This window comes from Phocoena phocoena, chromosome 1 (genome assembly GCF_963924675.1).
Source record: "Phocoena phocoena chromosome 1, mPhoPho1.1, whole genome shotgun sequence".
Classification (NCBI taxonomy): Eukaryota; Metazoa; Chordata; class Mammalia; order Artiodactyla; family Phocoenidae; genus Phocoena; species Phocoena phocoena.
In genome coordinates, this window is record NC_089219.1 from 102,627,358 (window position 1) to 102,653,776 (window position 26,419).

General features: G+C 43.1%; 1 protein-coding gene and 1 pseudogene across 1 annotated transcript in view; one reads left to right on the top strand and one right to left on the bottom strand.

Moving 5' to 3' along the window:
- Nucleotides 1-2,238: 2,238 nt before the first annotated feature.
- The window catches only part of SLC22A15 (solute carrier family 22 member 15), a 78,817-nt gene continuing 54,636 nt past the window's right edge, over nt 2,239-26,419 (top strand). Inside the window, exons 1-2 of the mRNA XM_065887821.1 lie at nt 2,239-2,325; nt 14,851-15,063. Of these exons, the coding sequence (XP_065743893.1) occupies nt 2,239-2,325; nt 14,851-15,063 (300 nt within the window). The remainder of the gene's footprint in view (nt 2,326-14,850; nt 15,064-26,419) is intronic.
- On the bottom strand, nt 3,158-6,342 carry LOC136131802 (KH domain-containing, RNA-binding, signal transduction-associated protein 3 pseudogene; annotated as a pseudogene).

The following is a 26,419-nucleotide window of genomic DNA, read 5'->3' on the forward strand; positions in this document are numbered from 1 at the left end:
AGAGAACTTGATAAAAACTCGAAAATGATAATCATTTTGTAAGATTTTGACACGTTTACTAAAAACTGATAAATCCAGCAAAGTAAAATTTAGTAGTAATACAGACTACTTTGATAAAATTAACAAGGTTGATCTAATAGATAAAGAACCTTGCACCCAAACAAATGGATAGTATTTTCAATACATTCAGTACAGTTTTCTAAAATGACCACATACTAGGTCACAAGAAAATTCAATTTCCAAGATTTAATATCATCTATGTTCACAAAGCATTTAAATTAGTAATCAACAATAAAAAGATGGTTAAAAAATAGCAACAACCTTTAATTGAAAACTTAAAAAAAAATGAACAAATAGCTCCTTGGGTAGAGAGGACATTACAATGTCATGGAATATTTAAAACTAAAGACAATGTAAGTACCACATGACAAAACTTGTGGAATAGAGCAAAGTAGTACCTAGAGAGAAATGCATAGTCTTATGTATAATTATTCTTATAAAAGGAAAATTGAAAGCAAAAAGCTAAACTTTCAAGTCATGTAGGCAGTAAAAGAATTACATACTAGCAAAAATAAGTAAAGAAAGAAAATAGTTCATATATTCCATAAAATAGAAAACAAAGACATAAAGAAAGAAAAATCACAAAATAAAAACTGGTTTCTTCAAAAAATAATAAAGTAGACTAGCTTCTGGCAAGACTGATAAGAATGGGACAATAAAAATGAATAATATTCAGAATAAAAAAATGGGGCCTAAATACAGCTAGAGCATGATTTAAAAAACCCCAAGAGAACAAGATGAACAAGTTTATTCCAAAAACAGCAGAAAAACTAGATAAAATAGTAACACTTCTAGAAAAAAAACTAAAAGTAATTCAAGAACAAAAAGCCATAAAGGGCTTCCCTGGTGGTGCAGTGGTTGAGAGTCTGCCTGCCAATGCAGGGGATATGGGTTCGTGCCCCAGTCCGGGAAGATCCCACATGCCGCGGAGCGACTAGGCCTGTGAGCCATGGACGCTGAGCCTGTGTGTCTGGAGCCTGTTGCTTTGCAACGGGAGAGGCCACAACAGTGAGAGGCCCGCGTACCAAAAAAAAAAAAAAAAAAAAAAAAAAAAAAACCATAAAAATAAGTGACATAAATCTCTCTCTGTCTCTATCTCTGTAAAAAAGAGGCTCCCCCTGCAAAACAAACCAAGTCCAGATGGTTTAAAGAGTTTTTACTAAATACTTCCAACTCATTTTACTAAGCTACTATAATCTCACAGCCAAATCCAGACAAGAACAGTAACAAGAAAATTATAGACCTATCTCACTCTCTTAGACGTAAAAGGCTAGATAAAGCATTAGCTGGTTACCTCTTCTGTTCAATATTGTATTGGGTGCCGTGGCCTCGACAATGGAATACTATGCAGCTGTTAAAATCAATCTAAGGAGGTGGAGAAATGAGGCTTAAGGCAAGTGACTAGCGTCCCTAGGTCCTGCTGCATATTTATCCATTTCCAGCCCTTCAAACTGCTGTTTATCCTTCAAACACTTTGGCAGCCATCACGTCCTGTCCCACAAATTAATCTTTCATCTTTTGTATTTCCTTCATACCTCATGGATATTTCTATAACCAAATGTATCACGGTTTTGCAAGAATTTGGTTGCCTGACCACATAGCTAGCACAGAGCAGGATGGAAGGAAATGTTGAACAGCACTCTTCTTCGAAGGATCTAGAACCCATTCCCACTTATCGCATTTAACTGATTTGTACAAAAGTACAGATTATGCTATCAGTCACCGGGTCTCCCAACAGTCATCGCGTCCCCCGTCCCCGAAGCAGCGGCTGTGGCTTAGACGCCGCTGCCCTTCCCGTATTTCTCCATCAGAGAGGATGCCGACGCCCGAGCCCACTTCCCACTTCCTCTTTCCTCTCGCTTTAAGCGGCGCAGAAACCCATCTCTCTCAGAAAAAAATCTTTAACAGGAAGCCCAGAGGCCCGGGTACCTGGCATCCCGCCCCGGACCCGCAAGCCCGCGCGGGCCCCCGGCCCCCGACCCCGCCCGCGCAGACGCACCTCCCGCCGCCCCGCCCACGCTCGGCTCCTCGCTGGCTGGGCCGAGCTGGTGCCGGGCGCCGTGGAGCTCGCGCGCCGGGCCGGCCGGGGAGGGCCGCGCCGGAGCGGGGGCGGCGGGAGGGCGGGTCGGGGCCGGGCTCCCGCTGGCGGCTAGGCCGGGGCCGAGCGCGCGGCCGGCCATGGAGGTGGAGGAGGCGTTCCAGGCGGTGGGCGAGATGGGCATCTACCAGATGTACCTGTGCTTCCTGCTGGCGGTGTTACTGCAGGTGAGTCCCCCGCCGCTCGTATGGCTCCCACGTCCCCGCTTCCTGGCCGCCCGGGGAGAGGCGTACCTCTCTCCCCACTCCCCAGCGCCTGGCCCGGATGCCGAGCCTCTGCAAACCCCGAGGTGTGGCGAGCCTCTCCCGCCTCCACCTTCACCCCGCGCGAGGGCGGCGCTGGGGTAGGCTCCGCGCGTTGGCCTGGGCCCCGGAAAGCCAAGGTCGCCGGCCGGCCTGTCAACCTAATCTCGGATCCTCGTCCCTTAGGCGCCATGCTTCTCTCACCTCGAGTGGGGAAGGACTGCGTGGGGGGTACTTAAGCCAGCGAGCTGGTTAGTAAGAGATGAAAAATCCAGTTGTTACCTGGAATACGCTGTGAATAGGAAGGGAATTTTTTAACCTGTGGCGCTGTCACTTTGGAATCTGGAACACAGAGAGGGAGGGCCCTGATCACCCGCTGACAGAAGGGCTGATTTAGAGGGCCTCCTAAGGCTCTGGTATCTACTTACCATCTTTTCCTGGATTTGAGGGGACTTCCTATCCAGGAGCTTTCAATGCATAGAGTTTATTTCTTTCTGGTTTAAGTTCTGCTGGGTCATTCTGCCCAGAGTCCCCTTGGGTTGAGACTTTTTAAAGTCCATAGTGCCATCTACAACGTGTGGTGTAAAATGGAATCACTTCTTCATTGTACAGAATTCTCAGAGACTGCTTTTTTGGTTTTCTCCAGATTTTAAGCATTTTGATTTATTTGAAAAGGGATTGTTCATAGAAAACAATTACTTTGAACAGTATACAGGACTGATGGAGACTGGCTATGTCACAACATCAGACAGTACAGTCAGTATCTGCTGTATGGCTGGTCTCTGTAGACACCCGTTGCTGTCCTCGCTGAGGGTGCCTTGTGTCTTGAGTTAGTCCACTCCTCTGGCCCTTAGGAATCATACGTCTCTTCACCGAATTGGTGTCCATAGCATAGTAATCAGCACCACTTTGGGCTGGGGCGCTGTGGCTGTTATCATAGGAATCATAACGCTGTTCATCGTAAGCGGTGCCATATCCATCGTCATAGTCATAATCTCCACAGGTCTCTCGTGTTGGGGGCGGTGGCGGACGTCTGTACCCAGGTGGGGGGACTCCTCTTGCTCGGGGAGTGAGAAGTCCTCTTCCCCGACTCACTGGCCCTCGGGTGGAAAGGACTCCCCTGGTAGTCGGTGTCCCTCGCAGTACCCCGACTCCCACTGGCTGGGCTGTGACTCCTCCCCTTCCCCTGGTTATTGCTGGGGTTGGTACCCCTCTTGTACGCAAGGTAACAACTGGTACATCTGCATTTTCTGGACCACCATTCAAATATGTTAATTCCTGGAGCTGTGCTTGCCTGATTTCATCATTATACTCAGGAATGAGGAACTTTTTGATTTCCTCCAGAGCATGTCCCATCCGGGCATAGGCTTCTGCTGAGCCGGGGGGGTGGGGAATCACTTCAGTCAGAACATGGAGATCATCACTGAGGTGGAAGTACTTTGCTTCTCCACTTTTCCTCAACTCTTCTTCTTTTGCCTTGCCTCTCATGGAGCCTTTTCCAAGGATGGACATTTTTGTCAAGGTTTCTTCTTGTAAACGCTTCAGAGAATTGCCACGTGGCCCCAAAAGTTTTCCCACAAAGTTGAACTTAGGGAACTGTTTTACAGGAGTTAAAACTTTCTGTCCCAGCCTAAAAATGTAGTTTCCATATGCTCAAGGTCACTACAAATACACTTCACCACGCAAGTTCCTCCTCCTTTGCCAGCTTATATGGCCCATTTGATGTCAATTACTTCTTTTATTCTAAAGACATTTTGTTCACAGATCCTTTATTAGTATGCCAGTCGGCCATTTTACTTATTCCTTCATTCAGCGTATATTTAATGAGTGCCTACTATGTGCTTATCAGGGGCTATAATGTCAGATAAATCAAAGCCCCTTTCCTGTGAAGTTTACATTCTAGTGGGGGTGGGATGAAGCAGGCAGACAGTTAAATAATTACAATTAACATGTGATGATAGTTATTCTGAGGGAAGGACAGGGTGGTCATGGGTATAAGCACCAGTCCACCAGTTGCTTAAACCTTGCATAAATCAACTGTTCAACAGGAAGACTGGGAGGGTTGGAGGTGAGGGTTGACTAAGCGATTCTCTTTTACATTAAAATGTTTGAAAGTTCAGTTGATTTCATAACCAGCCAGAAGAACCATTTAAATGATGCACTGACAGATGAAGTCAGTTCTTTCTCTAGCAAAACAAGTTCTCAGTTCACAAATATGTGATATTCTGAGGTTCCTTTAAGTGTGTTTTGTCTTTAAATGCACTTTCCTGTGGGGAAGAAGTATTTGTGCTAAATCACAAAAGAGTATTTAATTCAGAGAGAATAGAATTGTGATCATGATGTCTGACGTTCATTTATGATATTTTCTCTTTGAGAAAATTCTTTTCCTATTCTAACCAAGAATTTCAGGAACATAACTCCCTCTCTGAGTAATCTCACCTACACTCTGTCTCCTGTATCATTATGTTCTCACCTGCCTAGCCAGGTATCCACTTACCTTGAATAAGTTTGTCTTGAGTGGAGTGTGGCACTAAAAAGACCACCGTTCTGGGTTCAGGACCTGTTAAATTTCCATCATTTACTTTTTGTTATGGTTGACCCAGTTGGTTAGAGTTTGGTACCAAAGAGATCTAAGCCCATGACCATGACAGTTCACTGAACCCTGCCTGATGTGTGGTCAGTATTCACCATAGAAGAACTAGCTCTTAGAGTGTTGGGGATGAGTGACTGACTTTACTTGTAGGTGTGGGCTGAGGAGGTGCCCTGTAGCTGTGCAGATCCCAAAAGAGTAGATGCCCAGGTCCAAGCAGAAGTGAATTCTTCACAGCTGTTACCCGTTTGTGAGGACTCAACTACCCCATTGAGATACATAATCCAAATGGTCCTATGGTCCCCCAAAGCTCTCCTGGATATGAGAGTGGAGTTCCCCAAAGGCTGCTCTATCAAGTCTGTTGTTGGAGATGATTTAGACTAGGGGAGCTGGCCTGCAGAGTGTGAGTACTAGAGCGTCCCATCACACAGTTGTAACACGATGCTTTCATCATTCTTCTGGGGGTTGCTTCCTCTAACAGGAAGAAGTAAGAAGCCTTTTTCAGAGTTGGTTGGCTTGAATGGAAGGAGCTTGATGTTTGCTTTTTAAAACCAAAGCACTTGTCTACCAGTGCCCAGTGAGTGTACAGACCAATGGTATAGCAGCCCTGCCAGAGAGGGGGAGTCCTGCACATTGTAGATGGGACTGCCAGGGAGAGGGACCACCAGGGAGAGGGGGCTGCCTCAGCAGGAGCCTTACCTGCATCTGTGGTTTGGTGATGACCAACTCCAGCTGAGAAACACAAAACTAGAGGGACAGAGATGGAAACCGTACAGATTCTTTTGTTTTCTTCCTTCTAGGATCATTATTATTTTTTAAATGATATTAACTCCCTTCAAACACATCCAAGTTCAAACTAAGAGGACAAAACCACATTACAAGCCAACTCTAAAGGTCTTTAGGTTAACTGTTTTCTTGGATTATAGATATCATCAGGTAGCTCCTCAAACGTCTCAATATCATTTCCTTTGCCTAGGAGACCTACCTTCACCTGCCTTGCAAACACAATCTTTGGAATCTCCATAGTGGTCAACTTTCAGATACATACAGAATAAATGCAGATTTTGTAGATTTCTCGTCAGCATGATAAGATGCAAGTGACCTGATAATAGTGATACTTGGTTTTACAGTACCTAAGAAGAAAGCTAGAGGAGAAAAATTGCCTTCTGTAAAACTGGTTGTCCTATGAACAAGCAATAAGATTTATAATTTTGCAGTTAGAAAAATTCTTACCCACTCAAATATACATGCCCTCCTTTGGGTAAGAGTTATTTGTGGTATTTAAATATGAATAATTCTATTTACTTTATTACCATTTCTATTTTCCAATCGTGATTCAAAGTTGACGCCATTATCACTATTTTGTGTTTGTGTCTGTGTGTGCTTATTTGCCAGACTGTTTGGAGGAAGGTTTGAATACAGTTCTTTGTTTCTTGATCCGTTTAGACATAAAGTGGAAATGGATCCTACTTCTTTGCTCTAAGTCAGAGACTCCGGCTCCTTCGTTTTCCTCAGGATCATGAATCATATGCTGTGGTATAATTTGCACAGAATTTAAAACATCCATTAACCAACAGGAACATGTAACCTGTAATAAACATTCGTTTCACCAGCAGAGTTGTGATACTGCTGTGAATCTCAGCTTGAGATGCAGTACTCTGGTATTTCGGAATGCATTATTGTTATGTAAACTCTTAATAAACCCAACCTTATTTTTCAGATCCTTGAACTACCAGTGCATTCATATCATCCACGCAATAAATATCTTTTCACGGTGTTTTAGAAAGTGGAATGACTGAACAGGTATTTTGCAGAAGAGGGAACTATAATAGTCAACACATGAAAAGATGTTTACCTTCAGTGGTCATCTGGGACAGGCATATTAAAATGACTATGAAATATCATTTCATACTTATTAGAATAGCAAACATTAAATAGTCTAACAGTACAAGTGTGATGAAAATGAGTAGAAAGTACCCCATTTACAGAACAATTCGGCACTGTCTAGTAAAATTACAACCAGCATTGGACTCCTAGGTGTATGTACGACAGTATCCCTTGTGCATAAGCAGATATGTATAGGGTGTTTTTTGTAGCACTGTTTTTAATGACAAAAATTAGTAACTACCTAAATGACTCTCAAAAAGGGACTGGGGACTTCCCTGGTGGTCAGGTGGTTAAGACTTTGCCTTCCAATGCAGGGAGTGCGGGTTTGATCCCTGGTCAGGGAGCTAAGATCCCACGTGCCTCTCTGCCAAAAAACCAAAACATAAAACAGAAGCAATATTGTAACAAATTCAATAAAGACTTTAAAAATGGTCCACATCAAAAAAAAAATCTTTAACAAAAAAGGACTAGATAATTAAATCTGACATAAAGGACTAGATAATTAAATCTGACATAAAAGAATATAACAGTTAAAATGAACAAACTAGGTCCACACACAGCCACATGGATGAATCTCTTTTTTCAAAAATAAATTTATATATTTATTATTTATTTTTGGCTGTGTTGGGTCTTCGTTGCTGCACATGGGCTTTCTCTAGTTGCGGTGAGCGGGGGCTACTCTTCATTGTGGTGCGCGGGCTTCTCGTTGTGGTGGCTTCTCTTGTTGTGGAGCACGGGCTCTAGGCACACAGGCTTCAGCAGTTGTAGCACACAGCCTCAGTAGTTGTGGCTCGCGGGCTCTAGAGCGCAGGCTCAGTAGTTATGGCACACGGGCTTAGTTGCTCTGTGGCATGTGGGATCTTCCCAGATCAGGGCTCGAATCCGTGTTCCCCGCACTGGCACGCGGATTCTTGTAGATCAAGAGGAAGATACATCTCTACCCTCTTCCCAGGTATATCCTCTCACTTTGTTCTTGATTCCGTATTACTATCTATCAGTTATTTCTGATCTTCTATCTTTCTCCATTTTCTGACCTCCCAAGGAGTGGCCCGCATGGTAGATTTAGGTGGTCTATGGAAATGTTATTAAATAACATTAACTCATAAAGTGAGAGGGTTATTCCCTTTTCAGTTCTTCTTTAATCCTTTTGTTTTTCTAAGAAGAATGTCTCATTTGGTGCTAGTATTTCTCAAAACATTTGCAAATATTTCTGTTTTAACAAAGGGAATGAACCAGAATTAAGGAAAGTTCAGACTTTGGTGGAAAACATTACCTAGTTAGACTTGAATAACATTATTATGTTTTTATTGTACTTACTATTCATTTTCTTTTAAAACTTTTTAAAGTTATTAAACATTTCAGATGAAATACATAGAATAATGTCACAGACACACATGTACCTACTTCTAGGTTTAACAGATGCTGATTTTTTGCCATGTTCGTTTAAGGTTGTGTCAGCATAGTTCAACCAGAGAAACAGGAGGCAGAACTTCTAGGCTGGAGATGTATGTGTTTGTATATATACATGTATCTGTATCTGTATATACGTACGTGATTATATATGTAATCTGTGAATAATTTGTTATGAGGATTTGACCATATATAATTGTGGGAGCTAGTTCGGCAGTCCCTGTAAGGCTGTTGTCTCTGTGTCTGTTGTTGGAGCTTGAAGTCTGCAGGGAAGGCAGCCTGGAACACATCAGAATTGACTGGAATCTGTGTCATTCTCACTGCCTGCAACCTTGATGAAGCACATCTGTTTCATCATGGAACTAAACACACACTTGGCCCAGGAGTCAGAGCAGCCAAAGGAGGATCCCGGGGATTGTAGATCAGTAGCAGGCCCAGCTGCTGTGTTGCAGCGACAAGGTGAGGCAGCAGAAACATGATGGTGGATGTGAGGCACAAAATCACTGGCCCCAAAACCTGCCCGAAAATCTCTCTTGTGCCCCACCTTAAATAAAAATGTGCCAGCTAACACTTAGTACTGTAGAAGAACATTGTATTTTTTAAATTTTTATTTATTTAATTAATTTATTTTTGGCTGCATTGGATCTTCATTGATGCGTGCGGGCTTTCTCTATTTGCGGTGACCCGGGGCTACTCTTCCTTGTGGTGCGCGGGCTTCTCATTGCGGTGGATTTTCTTGTTGCAGAGCACGGGCTCCAGGTGAGCGTGGGCTTCAGTAGTTGTGGCGCATGGGCTCAGTAGTTGTGGCTCACGGGCTCTAGAGCGCAGGCTCAGTAGCTGTGGCTCACGGGCTTAGTTGCTCCGCAGCATGTGGGATCTTACCGGACCAGGGCTCGAACCCATGTCCCCTGCATTGACAGGCAGATTCCTAACCAGTGAGCCACCAGGGAAGCCCCAGAACATTGTATTTTTATAGTTCCATCTGGCTGGGTATATTTGTATTGATATACAATTTTATTTCTCTGTAAATTTACAAGTTAAAAAATTTGAGTCCATTTAAAAGCAGGCCATTAAGTAAATAATAGAAAACAAATGGGCACGTAACACTCTTGCAGGGGGTACTCACATGACTGAAGTTTGGGAAAAGCTGAGCCTGTCCAGTAATACTTCTTCAAAGAACACTAAAAATAGGTTCTTTACTCTCATGACTCTGATCAGACTCTTTCTTTGGCCTAAGAATTCCTTCCTTGATTTTTGTTTTGATTAAACCCCTAGCAGTCTTTCACTGCCTAGCTCAGGTGTCACATTGGCAACCTTTTCCTTATTCCCCAAGTTGGAATTCACATCTGCTTTCTTTGTTGTCTCATTAACTTCATTTCTACTCTGGCTAATAGAGCATTTGTCCAAATCTGCCTTGTATTTATAGCTCTGGACATATTGTCCTCACTTGAATGTATGTGCCTAAGAAGGAAACAACTGTTTCTTACCCATCATTGTTATCACCTGAGGCTCAGAATACACTGTGTTGCAAAGTGTTGGCACTCACTAAAATTTTTAAAAAATTAAACTGAAATAACAGAAGGAAGGTGGTCAGGTGGTGGCATTCCCATTTTATTTGGGAGATTGAGAGGGAAACTGATGCAGGTCAAATAATGTGTCCAAGGTCTTAATTAGTGGTTGGAACCAAGATTAGGTCCCATAATTACTGGTTTTTAATCCATCATCATTTTCTTTGCCACACCCTTATGCAAGGAGTTAGTTAACCAAATATATTATAGCCTGTTATGTACACAGTAGTGTGTTGGGTTTCTTGAAAGGATATAGAAGTAGAAATTAGGGTTTTCTTTTCTTCAGGAGATGGCAAATCATTAGAAGAGAAAAAGTTATATCTATACTGTTAAATAATGGTACAAAGTAATATTTCCCCAGTAAATAATACAGCCACTGAATGCTTTAGACATTAAGAGACATCAGCATGGTCTAGAGTGGTTTGTTGAAACTTCAGAAAGAGGGTTGAGCTTGAGCTGAACTTTGAAGCTTGGGTTAAGAGAGAAGTGGGTAGGCCGTTTCAGGTGGAGAAACATAACATTGGAGAAAGTATAGAAGAGGGAATAACCTAGACCCTCGTTACACGAAGTGTGGCCCAGACCATCAGCCTTGACCTCACCAGAGCTTGTTAGAAAAGCAGGATCTCAGGTCTCATCCCGGCCTGCAGAGTCACACTCTGCACGTTAAAATTGGGAGGTGCTGATAGATGCTATTTGGATGGTGCTATGCGATTTACTGTGTGACGTTGGCTAAAGAAATATCCCTTTGACCTTCAGATTAGGTTAGTTAGATATGAATGAACTAGGTAAAGATGTACTGCCAGTGTCCAGTCTTACTGGAAGAAAACATGAAGTTTAGAAAGGTTTTGATTTGCTGGAAGTTTACTAGAGCTGGGATTCAGACTCAAGTGTACAGATCCCATATGCTTTTCACAGCACACAATGAAAAGTCCTGTTTGGGGAACTGAACAGGCTAGTACAGAAAGCCTGGATGCAGATGAGGTAGCCATCGGGTCATGTGGTAGATATCTGGGTGCTAGGACAGGTATCATTTATCCATTAGTATGTTTTGACCAGAAGAGTTTCATGAAGAATGTCTCAGGGAGGCTGATCTGGTGGCGTCATGTGGATAAATCAGAGTCAGGGAAGAAATGGGACTTATAGGCATCTGTTATTCAGGGCGTAATTAAATTTTTTAAACACAAGAAATAGTATCAGTAAGTCACTCCACAGATACTCATTGAATACCCACTTTGTGCTGGGCCCTGGACATTGGGTGCTGCCTTCGTGATGTGGTCATACTCATGTAATGCTTTTGATTGAGTCAATTAGATAACTGAGTGATGACAACAATGAAATCATCTTTGATCCCTCCCCCCAACTTTTTCTCTGAAAAAAGCTCTGGCCCCAAAGTTAGGTGGCTCCCAGTCTCATCCTGGCTTTGCCATTAGTGTTTTACGTTCCCTTGAATGATTCACTTAATCGCTCTGTGGCTCATCTTTCCCACTTACAACATAAACATCATATTTACCATGACTTCACAGCACAAGATATTGTGATGAGATAATTTATGGGAGACATTTTTGGTTTCCTGAGTATTACAAAGGCTTATAATGCTGTTAGTGTAAAATTACTTTTAAAGCATTCACTTTTGAAACTTTAAAGATTTCAATCCCCCAGTGCATCTTAGTCACTTTTCTAATTATAATTACATTGAAGGGGAAAAAACAGTCCCGCCATCTGTGGCACTCGTTCTCCTTCCCTGGAGGTAGCACTAGAGAAGATAATGATTTATTTGAGATGTTGTTGGTCCCACCCCGAAGGAGCATGGATGGTGGTTTCTCATTGTGGCTTTAAGAGCCATCTGCTGATGGGTGCAGTTCTCTAGACAAGGCTACGGAGTGAATGTGTGCACAGAGTCACAGCAGAGGGAAGAGAGGGAGAGTGTTTGTACTCTGGGGGAAGAAGCAAGATGAGAGCTCTGTGACGTTGTCGCAGACGAAGAAGGCAAACCGAGGAAAACCGCTCCATATGCCTTGTATAGGTGGTGCATCCCCTTGACTAGCTAAGGGCTAAACCATCTTTGACTTCATAGGACCATGTGACCCATGTATGTGGCTCTGGTGTAAAGTACCTAACAGTAATCTGTATGCAGAGTTTAAGCATCTCCTCTTTTACCTAATCCTCACGATGTCCCTTTCACCTTTCATAGTTAGCATGTATTATAGATGCCTGCCTACTCTCTCTTTTACCTTTAGCAAAACCAGGCATGGCCATTTGTGTCAGACAGAAAGGCTGACACCATGTTATGGAGGCTGGCACAGCAAGGAAGAGCTGCATGTTTCCGACCCCTCTGGTGACACAAAGCCATGGCCCTGTGTATTCTGTGAGTTCCGTGTGTGTGTGTGTGTGTGTGTGTGTGTGTGCGCTCACATGGGGTGGGTAATGGAAACATTGTGAGGGGTAGGAAGAGAGCAGAGAAAGTGAGAAAGGAGGGAAGTGCTTATTCAACCTACCGATTGCTAAGGATAATACTGATTAGCTAGGTTTCACTGCTCCCTGCGTTATAAATAAGGGTATATATATCAGCACCACCTCTAAGTTTTTTAACTTTTTTTCTGCACATTGTAGTTTCTTCCAAGAATGGTAGCCTCCACAATGAAATACACCTCAGATTAGAGGACCCTTTGGAGCATTTCCTGTTTTACACAGAACATTGCTTATTCTAGAATAATACAGATAAAAATAAGATGCATTAACATATTTTCACCAAGCACTTAGAATGGTACCTGGCATATAGTTAGCATTAGAGAAGTGTTTGCTGTTATTATTAGTATTCTGTTATGGTCATTCATTCATCCATGGACTTGTTGAATGTGTGATATCGTCTGTCTAGGCCCTGAGTTATTTGCTTGGGGAGCCTAAAGGTGAATCAGACACAGATCCTGCCCTCAGAGAGGGTAGATTTCAATAGAAAAAATAAGACAAGCAGATACATATAGTGCAGTGAAGAAAATGATATGGGTTCTAAGAAAGGTCTAAATGGAACTTCTGGAGGTGAGCAGAAGCAGGAGAGGGCTTCTGGAGGGGTTGGAGGGAAGGCAAGGTGGTAGGAGGTGGCAAGGAGGAGGGGGCATCTGAGTTACATCTTGGAGGATGGGAAAGGTTCAGACATTCACAGCAGAAGAAAGTGCTTTCTAGGTGAAGTGAATGGTACGAACAAAAGCAGAAAAGAGCACGCTTAGAGAAAAAAATATAACTAGTTAGGTTTGCCAGATTGAAGGCTGTGCGTTTACTGGAACATGTGTTTTGCATCATCTCCTGAGTTCCCTTTTCCCCATTTTTTTTTTTTTCCTTTCTTTACCCATGAATTAAATTTCAGCAGATTGTAATCAGGAAGGGCAGTTACTAAAATGGGTGCAAGTGGCTTTGTAATTATAGCTAAATGTGTAATCTACCTCTTCTTGTAATTATTAAGGTTTTCATTTTTGTAAGCTGATTGCCTCCTGTCCTGAAAACTTCCTTAATAGTATGCAAATAGGGGCCAGGAAGCAATATAAACCGAGAAACGTGTTTTCCTTTGCGTTTTGCAGTAAATCACACACGCAGACTGACCTGTGGCAGCTTTGTGCATCTCCAGAGGCCCACAGTCATCCGACTCACAATAGATTGGGGCTGCCTTACAGCCTTGCAGCCTTGGCAGAGAGGGGAAAAATCACATCTTGGGTTTTACATTAGCTCTGTTATGACACACACAACGTCATGACTTCTTTTCTCTTTCCTTGTCAGTAATTCCATCATCTACTTGTGATAAATTACTCTTCTTTTGGTGCTTTAGCTTATCCCCTCAACAGCTGAACATGCCCCTCCAGAAGGGTGTGGAAGGAGCTGGGAGTTCCCTGACAGTGGAGATAATGCTGTGGGCAGGTCTCTCCATCCTTTCATGTAGCAGTCAACTCGTCCATCCAGTGGGAGTGTTACCACATGCCATACCGAAATCACATGCTTTGTGTTTTTTAAACACTTACTCTGTTTAAAGCTATTTTAAGACATTAAGTTCTAAGTTAATAGTGATAATTTTTTTTAATTAAGAAAATTTTTTTGAATAGCGATTGCTTCAAATAAGATTGTCTCACTATGGAACAGACTATTTCTGTGTTTTCCTAATAAATTTTAAGCTTGAAACAATCATCCAAGGACAGTTATATAAATGGATCTATAGCATTAAAACGCTGTACAGGGCTCAACACCTTGTAAACCCAATTGTGAATTGCCAGAAAGCCCAAAACAGTCAGTGACAAATGTCGTATGTGCTCAATAAATATTCCTTGAATGAATGAATGAAATAATTTTTTCTTTAGGGGGAAACTATGTTTAGACTAAACAGTGATTACTACAGCTAAAGGTTATAAAGTGGGTACCTACCCCTGGGGTTTTGAATTTTTTACATCTTATAAGTTGTATACTATACTTTAGTACCTATTCAAGTGCATATCATGCTTCCCTGATTTAATAGAGCATCTGTCCTCCCCGTGTATGTGCATGTGTATGTGTGTGTGTGTATACAAACACATACTTTTTTGGAAACATTTAACTGTGCCACAACATGTTTTCTTGTTTAGATCGTGAATTTAAGACCAAGATACTCCTGGGCCCTGGTGACTGCTTATCTGAACTGAGGTGTAGTGGTCAGGAGAAAAGAGCTGGAATGTTAGTCTTCTAAATCAGAGCCAGTAATATCACCCCCTCCCCAACTCCCTGCCACTGCGGAACCATTTATGTGCTGTGTCCTCAGCATCAGATGTATCTCAAATGTAGAAGAAAACCCTCGGAGGAAGTAGAAGGTGCTTTACAGATGGGATTGCTGATGGCCCTGTTAGTAGTAGATCAGGAAGCTTCCTTCTGTTTTTTTCCTTTGTTTCTGAAGCGTCTCGTTTCTGTAGCTCCTACAGACATAAAAGCGAGACCTGCTCTTTAAAGGTTTGTGAGCTTACTAATTGTGTTTCCTCTTTTCAGCTCTACGTGGCCACGGAGGCCATCCTCATTGCACTGGTCGGGGCCACACCGTCGTACCACTGGGACCTGGCAGAGCTCCTGCCGAACCAGAGCCACAGCAACCGGTCGGCTGGTGAGGACCAGGCGCTTGGGGCCTGGCTCCTGACGGCCAACGGCAGCGAGATGCACAAGCACGTGCACTTCAGCAGCAGTTTCACCTCCATCGCCTCCGAGGTAACGGCAGGAGCAGGGGACAGGCCCTTCTGACCGCTGAATGAGCCCCCTGGAGCCATTGTTTGGTCTTGTTGATTTAAATCTCAGCTCACCTTCCAATCACTTTCTAGTAAATTTGAGAGTTAAAGGAGAATATCCTAGGGAAATACATTGTCCTTCCTTCTTACTGCAAATGGGAGAAGCATGAGTCCTACCAAACTAGTTATAGATGAAGTAAGACATAAACTCCAGAAGAGCCCCATTTTGATTAGAGTATCCTTTTAAAAAGTGAATTAGGGCTTCCCTGGTGGCGCAGTGGTTGAGAGTCCGCCTGCCGATGCAGGGGACACGGGTTCGTGCCCCGGTCCGGGAGGATCCCACATGCCGCGGAACGGCTGGGCCCGTGAGCCATGACCCCTGAGCCTGCGCGTCCGGAGCCTGTGCTCCGCAGCGGGAGAGGCCACAGCAGTGAGAGGCCCGCGTACTGCAAAAAAAAAAAAAAAAAAAGTGAATTAAAACTTTCATGTCTTTTTCTTTTTCTTTTTTTTTGAAATTAATGTATTTATCCATTAATTTTTGGCTGCGTTGGGTTTTTGTTGCTGCATGCGGGCTTTCTCTAGTTGCCGCAAGCGGGGGCTACTCTTCATTGTGGTGGCTTTTCTTTCTGTGGATCATGGGTTCTAGGTGTGCGGGCTTCAGTAGTTGTGGCATGCAAGCTCAGTAGTTGTGGCTCACGGGCTCTAGATTGCAGGCTCAGTAGTTGTGGCGCACGGGCTTAGCTGCTCCGTGGTGTGTGGGATCTTCCCAGACCAGGGCTTGAACCCATGTCCCCTGCATTAGCAGGCAGATTCTTAACCACTGGCCACCAGGGAAGTCCCCATGTCTTTTTCTTATATCCCCCAAAATTAACAAAGTAAAGAGAGGGAAATGTAATGGCTCATCTATAACATCCACAGTTGATGTTTAAGTCCAGTCCTGTGTGTAGACTGCATGGGGCACCTTGACTGTACAAAATAAAATACAAATGGTACTGCCCAGTGTGGGCAGAAAGCCTTACCTTCAAGGGGACTTTCCTGGCCAAGAAGGTTCTGGTAAGGAGAGCACCATCTGGGCCCGCCTGAGTTATATAAGCTGAGGATAGATAGTCTGGTTAAGAGAAACCCTGGGATAAGAGGTGCAGGGCCCAAGCACAGCTGGAAAGCACAGGTCCTGGTTGTTAAAGTGTTGAAATACTGTGTGTCCTTTGCCTGCTCTCCACAAGCTATCCATTTGCACACTGACACCCTAGCCCAGTGGCATTTTCATGACAACGATCCAGTCCTGTCATCCCTCACCCAAAAACCTCCAGTGGTTCTCCCACCACACCCAGAAAACAGTGAAACCCTACATGTTACATTCAAAGCCCTTCAAGCTCCCCAGCTTGGTCCTGGGTGTACTTTCCAGCCCCATTCTACACTTCTCTCTGCCTCCCCTGCTTCCCACATGTGCCCTGAGCCCTCAGCCCATACCTGTTACCTGCGTCAGGATGGCCCCAAACACACCCTCGCCTCTGCCTGGTGAAATCCTAACCTACCCTCTGCTGCTCACTTGACCATTACCTTCCCTGAGAAGTCTTTCCTGACCCACTCCCCAGAAGAAGTAAATACACTTTTGTTTCTGCTCCAGCAACAGTTTGTTTGCACTTATGTGACACACTGTAGTTTGTGGTTCAGCTCTATTTTTTTAAGTCCTTTGAGGTCAGGAACCATATTTTGGTCGTCTTTGTATTTCCATGGCTTTCTGGCCACCACCACAATAACTACCATCACAAGTATCACCACTACTCAGCTATAAAAATAATAAATAGCATTGTGGAATGATGACTATATGCCAGACATTGTAATATTTTACAGCCCTTATTTCATTTAATCCTCAAAATAATTTTATGAGGTAAGCATTATTTTCTGCATTTTATAGATGAAGAAATTGAGACTTCTTGAGGTCAGCTAATAAGGGCAGAGCTAGGATTTGAACCCAAATTTGTCTTAACTCAGAAGCCTATGCTCTTATTATTGTACTTTTTAGGGACCTATCCCATCTAAATTGGTATGCACATCTCTTAGTTCTTTTTTTTTTTTTTGCGGTACGCGGGCCTCCCACTGCTGTGACCTCTCCCGTTGCAGAGCACAGGCTCCAGACGCACAGGCTCAGTGGCCATGGCTCACGGGCCCAGCCGCTTCACAGCATGTGGGATCCTCCTGGACCAGGGCACGAACCCGTGTCACCTGCATCGGCAGGCAGACTCTCAACCACTGCGCCACCAGGGAAGCCCTCTTAGTTCTTTCTGATAGGTTAACAAAAGCCAAAGAACTTTAAAAGTTATTTTATTTGGAAATAATTTCAAACTGACAGAAATTTCAAGAATAGTTCGAAGAATACCCTTATATCCTTTAGTTTCATCTGTTGGTAGTATTTTTCCTCACTGGTGTTACTGTCCTCAATTTTTTAAAGCCATTTGAAAGTTGCACATACTGCTGTTCTTTTATACCCAAATACTCCAGTGTGTATTTCCTAAAAATAAGAACATTCTCTTACATAAACACAGCACAATTATCAACTTCAAGAAATTTAACATCGATGCTGCAGTTTTATCGGATCTACTATCCACACCCAGTTTTGCCACTTGACCCAGTAATGTCCTTGATAGCGGTGGTTTTCCCTTCTTGCATTGAATTCAGTTTAGGATCACACATTGCATATAGTTGTCATGGCTTTTTAGTATCTTTTCACCTTCAGCCTTTCTGTTTCTTTTATGATATTATACTTTTGAAGAATATATAATCTCTCCCTTTTTAAAAATAACAGTGTTCTCCATTTTGGGTCTGATGATTCCTCATTCAGGTTATGCATCCACAGTCAGACTAGTACACAAGTAATGTTGTGTCCTTGGAGGATCACACGGGAGACACACAATATTCATCTGCCCTTTTTGGGTGATGTTAATTTGACCATCCAGGTATTGCCTGATTTCTCCCCTGTACAGTTTTTTTTTTCTTTTCATTTCAAGAAATAACTAATCTATGTGGAGTCGAGTCACTTTAAGATTATGCTAAATTACTATTCCTTATCAGAAACCCCTCCCTCCAATTTAGCATCCTTTGATGATTTTTTCATAAACCAAGCTAGACTATGATGGTTACAAAATGATGAATTCTTAACTCTAGTGCTTCCTCTACATTTGCCAGTTGGGCTTTTTTATTTTAATTTAGGTATAATTGACATATAACATTATAGTAGTTTCAGTTGTACAACATAATGATTTGCTATTTCTATCACTGTGAAAAAATCACCATAACAAGTCTAGTTAACACTCCTCACCATACGTGGTTACAAATTTTTTTTTCCTTCTGATGAGAACTTTTAAGATCTATTCTCTTTGGAACTTTTACATGTGCAATACAGTATTAACTGTGGTCACCCTGCTGTATATAACATCCCTGTGACTTATTTATTTTATAACTGGAAGTTTGTACCTTTTGACCCCCTTCACTCATTTCAGCTACTCCCTCACCTCTTGCCTCTGGCAACTACAGTCTGTTCTTTATATGTCAGAGCTTGGGTTCATTTTTTGTTGTCTTTTTAGATTTTGCTGTAAGCAACAGCCCTTTCTTCTTCCTTGTCCATCTGTCTGCCTGTCTGTCTCTATCTCTTCCTCTTCATCTCCCTCTTCTTTTCTCTCTCTCTCTCTCTCTCTCTCCATCTCGCTATCTCTCTGTCATTAGTATGTACTAGTGGATTCCTAGTCTTTTCAATTATTTATAATTTATTACAGCTTTTAATTATTTTGGTGCTCAAATTATCCCCAATTTACCAGTGGGGACCTCTTCAAGCTGGCTCTTGTCTCCTTTTTTTTTAATTAAAGTTTTTATTTTGGGATAATTGTAGATTTACATGCAGTTGCAAGAAATAATGCAGATAAATTCTGTGAATGCTTTGCCCAGTTTTTCCCAATGGTAGCAGCTTGTAAAATCATAATATACTATCACAGCCAGGATAACGACATTGATACGGCTAAGACACAGAACATTTCTATCACCACAAGGATCTGTTACCATATATATTTATATATAGCCACACCCACTTTCCTCCCTCCCCAGCACTGTCTAATTTCCCTGGTAACCACTAATCTTTTCTCCTATACTTTAATTTCATCATTTCAAGAATATTATAAAAATGGAATCATACATGTAGCCTTTTGGGATCAGCGCTTTTTTTTTCACTTAGCATAATTCTCTACAGACTCATCTAGGTTTAATTATATTACTTTAGTTATACAATAAGTCTTATGTACAGGTAGATTGGTTCCTCTCACTTTATTCCTTTTCAAGATTGTTTTAGTTCCTTTGGCTTTTCATATAGAATTGGTGTTAGTCCTTTAAACATTTGGGAGAATTCTCCAATAAAATCATCTGGGTCTTTAGTTTTCTTTTTTGGAGGTTTTAAAATTATGATTCACTTTCCTCAAAAGTTATAAGACTATTTAAATGAGCTCTATTGTGTTGTGAGTTGGGGCAGTTTGTGATTTTCAGAGAATTGGTCCGTTTCATCGAAGTTTTCAAATTTATGTGTGTAGCGTCGTTCATTGTATTACTTTATTATCCTTTTGACGTCTGCAGAGTCTGAAATGATATCCCCTTTTATTACCTGATATTGGTGATTTGTGTCCTTTCGTATTTAGTTACTCATCTGTCCTGGTAGAGTTTTGTCAATTTTACGGTTCTTTTTAAAGAACCAACATTCTGTTTCATTGAACGATCAAGCATAATTTAGAAAACTCAAGAGGAGAAGGAAAGTCTGTAGTATTTACATTGTTCTTTCTTCCTTCCTGATATTCCAAAGTCACTTCTTTTATGTTTTCTTTCTTTTTAGAGAACTTTCATTAGCCATTGTTTTAGGGTAGTTCTGATGGTGACAAATTCTTTTAGTTTACCTTTATCTGAGAATATCCTGGTTTCCCCTTCATCTCTTGTTTTCACTAGTTATAAAATTCTTGGTTGACAGTTCTTTTCTTTCAGCATTTAAAAACTCCTGTGCTACTTCCTTCTGGCCTTTATGATTTGTGATGAAAAATATGGTATTTGAATTTTTTTTTCCCCTATAGGGAAGGTGTCATTTCTCTCTTGCTACTTTTAAGGATTTTTCAGTCTTTAGTTTTTAAAAGTTAGATTGTGATGTTTCTTGGTATGGATTTCTTCATGTTTATCTTACTTGGAGTTTTCTGAGCTTCTTGGATCTTCAGGTTTATATCTCTTAAATTGGGAGATACTCAGCTGTTATTTGTTCATGTACTTTTTTTTAGTACTTCCCTCTTTCTCCTTTCCCTCTAGAACTCCAGTGACAAAAATGTTAATTCTTTTGTTCCAGCCCCACAGATCCCTGAAGGTTTGTTCATTTTTTTTTTTTTTCAGTCTGTTTTATCTTTGTTTTCAGATTGGGTATTTCCTGTTGTTGTATTTTCAAGTTTACTGATTCTTTCCTCTATTCTGCTGCTGAATCCATTCATTGTATCTTTTAGTTTAAAATTTTCTATTTTGTTTTTTTTATATATCCTCTTTCTTTGCTGAGACTTTATCTTCGTTGAGTCTTTTTATTTTGTCATCTATTTCAAGCATGTTTACAAGTGCTTATGATGGCACCTCTAAGATCTTTGTCAGTTATTTCTATAATCTCTATCATCTCAGTGGTTGTCTTTTTGCATTCTACTTTGAGATTCTTCTAATTCTTGGTATGACAGATTAATTTTGTTTGAAACCTGAAGTTTGGTGGATTAGGCTAAGAGATGCTGTGTCTTACTTAAGCCTTCTATTTTAGGTGGCTTTCTATGACACTGCTCTGGCACAGGAAGAAGGGAAGGGTGTTTTATTACTACCAGGCAGTGAAATCCAGTCTCCCCAAGTGGTCTCCACTGACACTTGTGGTGGTGGTGGTGGTGGTACTGGGGCAGGAGGGAGGGGAACTTTGGCAGGAATGAAAGTGCTGGCTCCTACTTGTCTTTCGTGGCACCACCTGGGTGGGGTGGGGTGGAGTGACTCATCACTGCCTGACCAGGCGGAAGCCTTGGTTCCCCACTTAGACTTTGCTGGTGTCGATGGGGTTGGAGCCCCAGTTGGTAGGTTTATTCGTTTACTTCTTTGTGGTGGTAATTGGCCAGAATAAAGCAGTGATTGCCCAAAAGTCTTTTGTCTTGCTGGGCTGCCCCTCTCCTGGGCCTTTTGCTAGAGAGCAGACCTCACTGGGACTTCTTTTGTGGCTCCTCTTAGCATTTCTGAGTCACTGGCTTCTCCAGTACCCAGTCTGGGTATGTGAGGTAAAGGGAAACCCAGGGAACTCACCACTGCACCATTCCTTGAGTCCCAAGGTCCTTAGCTGGTCTTCTCTCCACCTTTCAGAGTTGTCTTAATGTTTATTTTATGTATAATGTCCAGGATTTTTAGTAGTACATAGTAGGGGAAACAAGGAAAAGTACACGCGAAAGAGTTCCTGGACCCAATTCCAACAAGCAGTTCTCGGATGCCAGCAGTACGTGCGAGAATTCAGCTCAATTCTGATACTATCTACCCAGAGATAGAATGGAATTCCACAGGTAAAGGGCTCAGCTCCACAAGACTGCCCTCTACTTCAGATGCCAGTCGCAAACACAGGTTACCGGTGCTTCTGACCATCTGACTATAAATCAGAAGTTCCTGTGACCTCCTCTTCAGGCTCAATTAATTTGCTAGAATGGATCACAGAACTCAGGAAAAAACCGTTTACTTACTAGATTACTGGTTTATTATGAAAGGATATTAAAGGATACGGAACGACAGCCAGATGAAGAGCTGCATAGGACAGAGCATGGGGAAACAGTGCAGAGCTTCCATTCTCTCTGAGCGCCACTCTCCCCAGTCTCCACGTGTTCACCAGCCCAGAAGCTCTCCGAACACCCTCCATTTGGGTTTTTATGGAGGCTTCATTACATAGGCATGATTGATTAAATCATTGGCCATTGGTGATTGATTTAAATTCCAGCCCCTCTCCTCTCCCTAGAGTTTGGGGGGAGGGATGGAGGTTGAGAGTAAAAGATCTAACCCTCTAATCACATGGTTGGTTCCCCTCGGCAGCCAGCCTCCACCCTTGGGTGGGACCCAAAGTCACATTCCCTGAAGCAGTTTTCAGGAACTAAGGACAAGAGTCCCATTGCTCTTAACCTAAGCTCAGGAATTCCAAGGGTTTTGGGAGCTGTGAGCCAGAAACTATGAATGAAGACCAAATATACATGACAGATATATCTGCATTTGGTCATCTGAATGACCAAATATATATTTCTGCTATAAATCACAGTATCACAGTATGTTTGCTCCTATGTTTAGCCTAATTTTTATATTCATGTTTACTCCGTCTTCCTGGGGCTGAAAGTCCTGTGTCCTTTTGATGTGTCCATCTTTTCTTTTATTTTTTTAATTTTTTTGAGCACTTCGAAAATTTTTGACGTAACGAAATAGTCCAGGTTTATCTTGCATCTCCCTGCTCCAACTGTGGGATTAGGTATTTCTCCAAAAAGCCCTGGTTCTATTTATTGCCCCCATAGGATTTTGAAATGGGTGAGAGCCATCGGTCTGCTTTCCAACAAATCCATTAAACACATTATAATGAAAGTGGATCTCAAACCAAATTCTGCCACATGTATAAATGAACTTATTAACTTATTAACTCAATTCTTATCCTCAAGGAAGCTCAAAATAAACTATCTTGCAGTTTTTAGAAGTCTCAGCTCTGCTTTTATAGGTGTTCTGTACACTGCTTGTATGGCAGGTCACTACAGGAAAACCCCAGTTTTCCATAGTCAGGGTACTATGGAAAATAGTACTTCCCATCAGCTTCAAGCACACGGAAACTTCCAGAGTTCATATTGGCTCAGGACCAAGGAGGGGTTTTAACCTAGGGCATCACCCCTATAGATAGAGTACAGAACACATTGGATTATCTCAAAAATTCATGGAAAGGTAGTGAGTATCTCTAAAATATGTTGAGCTAATCTGTGTATCTTGAATGTCTTTAATTTCACTAGGGATAGCCTATGTTTTATATTCATCATTGCTAGTCAACAGGCCACTATTTTAATCAAGAATAAGCAAAGCACCCATTGTTGATAGAGACAATGATTACAGAAGCCCTTGTCGTAGCTCCCTCTGAAGAATGGGCTTTCTGAAGGGAAGGCCAGCTGACCACCAGTGGACAATGCAACCTTAATGAGAATGCTCGTAGTACCAGGGTGAGAGCTTGACCTAACATTGATACAGAATATCCCACTGAACGTGCTTAACCCTTTAAAGTAAATTAGATAACATAGCAGCACTATGCTTCAGCATCACAGACACTCAACAGATTTCAGTAGAATTGAATTAAATGAATACTTAGGAAATCTGTGACTAGGAGCCCTTTTATGTTTGTGTTGTTTTTTTTTTTTTTGCGGTACGCGGGCCTCTCACCGTTGTGGCCTCTCCCGTTGCGGAGCACAGGCTCCAGACGCGCAGGCTCAGCGGCCATGGCTCACGGGCCCAGCCGCTCCGCGGCATGTGGGATCTTCCCGGACCAGGGCACAAACCCGTGTCCCCTGCATCGGCAGGTGGACTCTCAACCACTGCGCCACCAGGGAAGCCCAGGAACCCTTTTAGATATCACTGGAGGGATACAATTCTTAGCAAATGTCATTGAGCAATGACTACTTGCCCAATGCCAGAGAAACCCTTGATAGAGAGGAGAGTGCTGTCAGACCCTATGCTCTGGGACGGCAGGAATGGGCACCGTGATCACCAGCTCCTCTGCTGTGCTGGTACCTGGGAGGCTCACCCTTAACACTGCTTGACTGGAGGCTGAATATGGAGGGAAGGGAGCCCTGAGGGCTACTACTCCCAGGACAAAGAGTTGGTAGATGCAGGAGAAATGGAATTAGATAGCTTCCCCAGCAAGTGCTGAAGGTCTGTAAAGCAGCTCAGAGAAAGAGGAGATAAAGGGCTAAGATGGCCCTTACCTGACCTACCTGTGATAGTGGCCTCAGGTCCCTCTTATTACCACTGCGTGTGTCTGTGAGTGACTGTCCCTCCTGCAGTCTGTCTTTGTCAGACTCTAACTCTGTGTCTGCCTGCCTGCTTTCCTTCCTTCCCTCCTCCTTTTCTCCCTCCTTGTTTCCTGTATCCCTCTGTCTCTGTCATTTCGTCTTTCTGAATCTGTTTCTCTCTATCCCTAGCTCTCTCCATCTCAGTTTCTGTCTCTCTGTATTTATCCCGTTTCTTCATCTCTGCCTTTCTCTGTGTCTCTGTCTCACTGGCTGTCTCTGAATTGCCTTTCCGTCTCTTTCTCTGATGTTTCTGTCTCTGTCTCTCTGTGTATATCTCCATGTGTCTTTCTCTTTTACATTTTCTTCCATGCCTTCTCTCCGTCTTCCTGGTTACTCGCCTGTCCTCTTTCTCATTCCCACCTATGTCGCTCCACTGAGATACATATACTTGCATATACAGTTATCCATATTGATTATACATATACCACTATAGATTTATAAATACACGATACTTCCCCCCCCCCCCCCCCAGTATAGAAGCACACATTATGTTCCCGTGCCATCAGAAGGTCAGACAGTTCTCCACCTCCGAGGTGTGTCTCAAGGCGCAAACATCCCCTGCGCAGAAAGTGACCTTCAGTCTCCAGCAGGTGCTCCAGAGCTATGCGTGGGGGGTAGGGGGCCTGCCCAGCTGCACAGCTGGTTGATATCAATGTGCCACTCCGTGGGATCTCCAGGGGATGTTCCGTGGAGAGTCTGGGGGTCACGGTTTAGGGTGAATTCTCTTGAAGCATCCCAGATTCTCAACCGGCTGCTCCCAGCCTGTGTGGGTTCATGCTTGCAAGGGTGGCTGTGGCCTGTCTGCCCTGGTGATGGAGGCGCACGGGTGACATCGCTGGCTGCACAGTGGGACAGAAGTCCACAGTCCCCACAGGCTCCTCAGCTGCAACGAGACTGTTGCATACTTGGCAGAGAGTTTGTGGGTGAGATGATGAGTCTTGTAAGCGTTATTAGGTAGAGGCGCGTGAAGAGGCAGATAACCGTGACTACTTCCCAATGCCCTCTCGTGTGATAGGCCCCCTCCCAGGGGCCTTCCACGTGTGCTGCTTATTTACTCCTGCCAGCAGCCCTACCCTGTAGATTAAACAACTGACTTTTTAAATTGCCCTAAATCACATATTTAATAAGCCACTGACCTGGGACTCAATGGGCCAGCCCATATTCTTCCTATTACACCAGTGATTTTCAAACTCTTTTTTTTTTTTCTCTTAACAAACAGAAGCCTTTAGTATTGAATGGCGCCTCAGTTGGCATTTCAGTATGAAAAGAGCTGGGCGCTGTGCTGCTATCACTGAAGAGGAACAGAGGCCAGGGCCCAGCACTCTGCCGCCAACAGTCAGCCCTGCCAGCTGCGCGAGCCCTTCCATGGGGAACAGGGCAAGAGCTGAGCTCTGCCTGGGAGGAGCGGATGGGAGTGTGGGTGCATGGATCGATGAGAGTGAAGGTTAGCAGGGTGACTGTGGGTGATAGCACATGGTGCACACACATTGGGTTGAAAGCTAAGCAAAGTAGATGCTCACCTCCCCCGGCTGCCAGTTGCCTGCTTGAAATTGCCTCTGACAGAGCGAATTCTAAGGGAGAAGGGCAAACAATCGTAATGTTTGTATCGCGGCTTGCAAATGAAAAATATATGACTGTCCGGGTTCAGAGTAGCTGGGTGAGTTAGTGTCACGGTTGGTAAATGGAGGAGCGTGGCCACTGATTTCTGTGGCCTTTCTACAGTGGCATGTGACAAGAGTCAGGGAGGGGGGCAGGGAGTCAGGCTATTTGTATCCAGCTCACAAGGATCCTGGCTAGCAGACCCACACAAACAAATCACACAAGTACTACAGAAGTAGTAACGATTCAGTTCAGCTTTCATAATTGTCAAGCCCAAATAAACTTACACGTGTCCTGATATACCCAAAAATAACAAAGAATCAAATAAAACAAGCAGCAACTCCCATGCCCCTCAGCGGTTCGCCTGCATGTTCAGAACTCAGCAGCCTGCCGCCCTGGTGTTCATGGCATCACCACATCTCTTTGCATATGTCCACATAGACCCAGCGCGAGGCTTGTCTGCTTTGCATTTTCGGTGCAGAATCTCATGTCTTCCTTGAAGTCATTTTATTTCAAGGTACAAATAAAGTGTCCCCCCTGTGTGCCCTCATCTCCAGCGCTCAGAGTGTGTGAGTTCCACGCAGGTTCACACACTCCACTTCTACCTAGGACATCAGAGCCCCAGTCGGGTGGTGTTCCAAG